This window comes from Notamacropus eugenii, chromosome X (assembly GCF_028372415.1).
Source record: "Notamacropus eugenii isolate mMacEug1 chromosome X, mMacEug1.pri_v2, whole genome shotgun sequence".
NCBI classification, from domain to species: domain Eukaryota; kingdom Metazoa; phylum Chordata; class Mammalia; order Diprotodontia; family Macropodidae; genus Notamacropus; species Notamacropus eugenii.
The window spans coordinates 10,122,491-10,128,490 of NC_092879.1; the positions used below are offsets into that span (position 1 = coordinate 10,122,491).

Here is a 6,000-nt window from a genome sequence, read left to right on the forward strand (position 1 = left end):
AGGATACACCCTTATTCTGTCAGGTCTTGAACCCCTGCAACCCTCTTTCCTTGGAATAATAATAGCCAATTCAAGATGAGGACTTCTAAAAAGTTTCTGATTCCCCCTCTCTCTACAGTTAATTGTGAGCTCTGTTTGTATTTGTCCTGTCATTAGCTGTCAATCTGTCTGTTAGTGTATGTCTCCATCTGTGTCATGTGTGCTGTGAATGAGTCCGTTATCCTGTAAGATTTAAAATGCAGGCAGCTAGAGACTTCTAAGGGCTGCAGCTAGGGAAACAAAAACAAAACTTTAAGACTTTTCCTTATTGTTCCGGTCTGTCCAACCTGCAATTACAATGGAAAGTTAGATTACTTTAGCTAAAATCATCTTAGTAGATTTTGCAGATTGTAAGATTAATCATTACAAAGTTCAGGAACTGATCATTTGAAATTACTGGAACAGAAACTCCTATGACTATAAGTGGCTCCAGGAGCTCACCTGGTTAAAACACCCCCTCCCAATCCTGATCACTTAGCATTCCCCACTCCCTACCAGAGTTAAGACAGTATCTCAGAATGGGGATTTTTTAACAGCCACAAGGGTTCATGTTAACCCCCCTCATCCCAGATCTAATTATACAGAAGAGAATGTTATTGTGTTATTTCTAAAATTGTATAGTATCTCTGAATTTCTCTTAGATTGTGAAAGCTGAGAGACCATTGTGAGATAGAAATGTTGTCGAAGCAATTTTACTTTGGATCTTGTTGCATATGAATTGGACTTTTAAAAGGAAGTGATGAAATTAGATAATTTGATATTTACTATGATAGCAGATATTTTTCATCTTGAAATCTTGGCTATTACAAAAAAATATATATGGTGGTATAAATTTATAGTTTCCACATATTATGCAAGGTGATCATGCATTAACCTAAAGTTCTTATAAAACTCTGCAAAGTTTCTGTGTTGTAAAATTCCTATTGAGCAAATGAGAATCCTTAAAAAAATTGGGGTATGATTTTCAAAACTGTTTCATCTAAAATATACGTATATTTACATATGTTAATTTGAAGGTTTATGGACTATCTATGTGAAATGCCAGAATATACTTAATTTCTAGTGATATAGTTAAGGAAAAATTGTTATTGTGATAAAGCTAAATTAATTGGATATGTCATTCTTGACATATAGAAACTAAATCTCCTTTCCATTACAAACACCTTTTTGACTAAGGAACTTTGTAATATCTAGGAATTCTGTAATAACTAAGAATTTAGTTTTGTTATAATACTTTGTGAATTTGTGTTACTTTACACCAACATAGTTAAATGAATTCTAATGTCAAAGGTTTATTTTTGCTTTAAGGAGGAAGAAAGAGATATTTATCATTTTAAAGGTTTCCAACTAATTTTCTTCATAAAAGTTTAATGAGCTATAAAGCGGAAGAGATTTTGCTGTTTTGATGTGAATTTGTACTTATTCCATGGCCTAAGCAAGAGCTAAATTAATATTTTAATTTATCATATGTAAGAGATTTAAATCCTGAAGTACTGCATTCTTCTAGAGTGAATATAATTAGAGAAGAATGGCAAACTTGTGAAACAAAGACATAAATCCGTCAACCTGTAAGGTTAGTCATCAACCTCTTTGCTTTGTTAAAGCTGGAATGAGATTCCAGTACAGTTATGTTAGTAAAAAGTAGTAACTTATGAGCTATCTTGTCTTATGGTTAAAATGTAAAGGAAAGCGGAATAATTTGAATAATGGGATTGAGAGATTTGGAAAGATAAAGGTCTGATTGAAAATGTGGAAGGCAGATAATAAGGTTTCGGAACGAATGGGGGTTATCTAAACCCCTCTTATCCCTAGATAGTTGTCCTGGATACTTTTGGATCAGTTTCAGCCGGCTTAAGTATGTTTAGAGAGTGTGAGGAAGTATTTTAAGAAGACAGGAAAAATTATGTTACTTGATTTGATAATAGCTCAATGAAATTTGAGATGATCCTATCTAAAGGACATCAGTCAATATTTATTAAGACCAGGACTGCAATTCACTATTGTTTGAAGCTCTGATTACAGGAATAGTTGCCTAAGCTATCATAAAGCCAACTGCCATGTGCTGCAGGCTGAGAACGGTGGATGCCTGGAAAGGTTTTGGAGATGACCTTGGACACAGCCTGAGTAGGATCTTCCTAACTCTGTTTCCCAAATGTGCTATTTCCTTTCTGAAAAAGGAAATTCCCCACTTGATTACTCCTAAGCCCTGCTTTCGGCACCTAAGAGTTACATGATTGGCTGTCAGATATGACTCATTCCTGGAATCAAACAGAACGAAGGAATTCCTTTCCATCTGTTAAGTTATACGACATTGTCCCTCTTTTTCTTTCATAGCAAATCTCTATAATCAGGAAGTTCTGTAAGTACAAGGCTAAATCTATTAAATAATGGATATTGGAACATCTCTGAGTTACTATAATGGGATGCAAGAATTAATAGCTTACAACTTTAACCTATATTCATGGCCAAATACATAAATACAACACAGAGATAACATGCTCCAAAGGAGGAAGTGATTAGACCAGGTAATAAGATAAAGATGTAATGTGACAGATGTCTGATTAAATAGAATATCAAATTTTGAGGAAAAGTGACAGGATCAGACTGATTCCTCCAAGAATTATATACAGATGTATGTGCTTGGCTTCTAAAATTCATCGTGTTTTGGTAATAAGATCTCAAATTTGAATTTTTGCACAAAAATTGTATAAGATAGTGGTAAAAGTAAAATTATTTTTTCTTAATTAAAGTATATGTCCAATAATTTTAAAAGGCAGATGAGTTCATTTTATGGTTGGACCCTCACATTAAAAGATTCTTATACCAGATACAGGATTTAGGTAAGGATAGAACAGCAAATGATATATAAAGTGAAATTCTATGAAGTTTCAAAAAAACATGGAGGTGATTTTACTAATTTATACTGTCAGCATTATCTGGAAAATTTCTAGATCTGAACCAGAGAAGCAGAACTCTCTTTTTGGACTGTCCTGAGTTTAAAACCTATTGTCAAAGACAGGATATCTAGGTATCAGATAACTACATGAGACACCTGGGATTCAAAAAGTGATGTTTAAATGGACATAAAGAATGTAGTAGTTAACACTGATTTGTATGGTTCATGTTTAAGTTTTCTTGTTTATCATGGTGACATGTAAATCTCCCTTCTCAAAACTGCTCTATTGTGAGCCATCTAAGCTTTAATCTGTACCTGACTTAATGTAAAAATGCAATTTTGTGAACTGTGAGAAAAACTTTATTGTGTTGTTTGAACTTAGCCCTGCATGACTAGGAAACTAAAACCATTTATTGTACTGTTTGAACCTAGTCCTGAGTGGCTGAACTATTCCTGTGCCTTTAGCCATGTTACCTATGTTGTATTGTTTCCTCTCAATTATCAAATCATATGTTTTCTGGGAGCCCCTGTCAGGTCTTTCTGTATAGACTCTGGGATCCATCTGTCACATCCACTGCTCCTGCTCCTGGGTGGACACCTGAGTCCATAGGAGACCTTGCCCTTCAGTTTCAAAAGGGCCTGAAAAAGATGACATCAGATGTGGACAGCTTTCCCAAGAGTCTGGACCAGACCTGCATGAAGAACATCTCTCTCCCTACTTGAGCCCTTTGCATACCCAGGACTAGGAAGGCCACCTAAATTAATTTACTTATTCAGTGCTATACCAATCAAACTCCCGAAAATTATTTTACAGAGCTAGAAAAAATAACAGAATTCATCTGGAATAACAAAAGGTCAAAAATATCAGGGGAATTAATGGAAAAAAATTCAAAGGAAGGTGGCCTGGCCATACCAGATCTAAAATTATATTATGAAGCAGCAAAACTATCTAGTACTACCTAAGAAACAGAATGATAGATCAGTGGGGAAAAAATGACCATAGTTATCTAGTGTTTGATAATCTCAAAAACTCCAGCTTCTGGGATAAGAGTATCTGGGATAAAAAGTGCTGGGGAAACTAGATGGATGGGAAAGATCAAGAGAAACATCTTCCATTGTACAGATGGAAGATATCAGTCTATACCTAGTTTGTGCCCTGTTGTTTTGTGGTTTTCCCAACAGGGAAGGACATGTGTGGTAGGTGTAGCAGAAAGACTGGCTTTGGAGTCCATGGTCCAGGAATCTCAGGCCACATGGAGAGAAAACATGTACACCTGCCTGCCTGCCTTCCCTTGGGACTCTGGGCTTCAGGGTCCACTCATTTGGAAGGGAAATGATCACCTCCCAGGCCCCTTCCAAGTCCAAACCTTTGAGCCTATCCATAGCAGAAGAAAGGGCAGTCAAGGAGATGGTTTCTCAGTGCAGAGAGCATCCCTATGGACTTGCCAGGGAGTCAATGAAATTAGTCTACAACAGACCATAGTCCTTTAAACTTTGCAAAAGTACTTTTCTAAAGACGGCAAGATGAGCTCTGGAGGGAGGATTCATTCTGAATCCCAGCTTGTCCATTAACTGATCCACACAGACTGTGAAACCTGGGCAAATGCGTTTCTCTCTTGCTCTTCCTCTACCCCATCCCACCCCTTCTGTTCCCTCCCTCTTTGTTTTTCTCCCTTCTTGATCCCCCTCTCCCCATCCTCTCTCCCCCTTTACCCCTCATCCTTTTCTCTCTCTCCTTTTCTCTTACCCTTCCTTGCTCTAGGCAACTTTCCAAGATTATATGAATAGCTGAGAAGATGCAGACCCCTCTTGATAGGAGTTTCCTGCCCCTATAGCTATGTGCAAGGCCGTGTGGTAGGGCCCTAGGAATAGAAAATCAAAGCTCCTGCTAGCAAGAGACTCCAAATATTCTTTTGTACTGGCTGTCCTGGTTAATAGCTCAGCAAGGACTTGGCTGGATCACCTAGGGCTGAGTTAATCTCCTCATTTCCATAATAATAATGACTGCTGGTATTTCTCTGTGTACCACCCACACTTGGCCAGGCTGATCTCCTTTGATGATAATTTTGGGACACTGGGATGGGGTTGAGGGGATCCCAGCTTTTCTTGGGGGGGGGGGGAGGGTCTCTTGGAGAACCTTGATGGGAGAGGCTCTGATCTTTCTGGCTGTTTCTCCCTTCACTTAGTTAGGCTCTGAAAACCCAAGCCCTCGGTGAAAATGGCCTGGATTGAAGAGGAAACTGAGGGATTTCCTACTTCGATTTATCCTTGCTCAGTTTCCTCTGCAACATCCCTGTTCTCTCTCCCCGACTTTCCTAGCACTGGATTCCTCGGCTTTCCATCTGGTCCTCATCGTCCATTTTGGTCACCTCGGGCCCCCCTCAGGTATCTACAGCCCGCAGGCGAGCCCCCCAGGGTAGGCGGGTCTCCCCCCGCCCCAGCAGATCGTGAGCCTGGCTGCTGCTGCGGCCGCCAAAGAACCCTCCGAAGCGGCCCCCAGAGCGCAGGCCTCGAAAGGCCTTACTCGGCTGTCAACGTCAGGCAGAGCTTCGAAACCTACTACTACCAGTGCCCGTCCTCCAGGCCTTTGCACCGGCCGGCCCTCACGCCTGCAGGGCCGTCCTTCCTCCCCTCCGAACTCCCTCCAAAGCGCCACCCCGGCGCCCCCCATCCCCGCCCCCGGCTTCCCGGGAGCTAGGTCCCCTCCTACCTGCCACCCTCATGGCTCCGGGGAGCTGTGAGTGCGCGTGCGTGCGTCAGAGAGAGAAAAATGTGTGACGAGCGTGTGTGCGCGTGCGCGGGCCGGTCACAACTCTGTCTCAAGTCCCAGAGGGGAGTGCGGGAAGGGGCGGGCACAGCGAGCACAGCGCGGCCCAGCCCGGCGGGAGGGTGGGAAGGCGATCCGTAGGGGAGCAGAGAGAGGCGGCCGAGTCCTGACAGCCTCCCTGCCCACCCGGGCGAAGCAGGGAGGAGACCGCCCCAGAAGGAGGCAGGCGGCCCGGCCACACCCACACACGCAGGCCGAGGGAGGTCACACGCGCATGCTCCGTGACCGGCCCCGCCCT

General features: G+C 41.8%; 1 protein-coding gene across 16 annotated transcripts in view; it reads right to left on the minus strand.

The window, feature by feature from the left end:
• The window catches only part of FAM3A (FAM3 metabolism regulating signaling molecule A), a 35,253-nt gene extending 29,253 nt beyond the window's left edge, over nucleotides 1–6,000 (minus strand). For all 16 annotated transcript variants that reach the window (XM_072626801.1, XM_072626797.1, XM_072626800.1 and 13 more), the window contains exon 1: nucleotides 5,646–6,000. In XM_072626801.1, coding sequence (XP_072482902.1) covers nucleotides 5,646–5,658 — 13 coding nt within the window. In that variant the 5' untranslated portion in view covers nucleotides 5,659–6,000. The remainder of the gene's footprint in view (nucleotides 1–5,645) is intronic.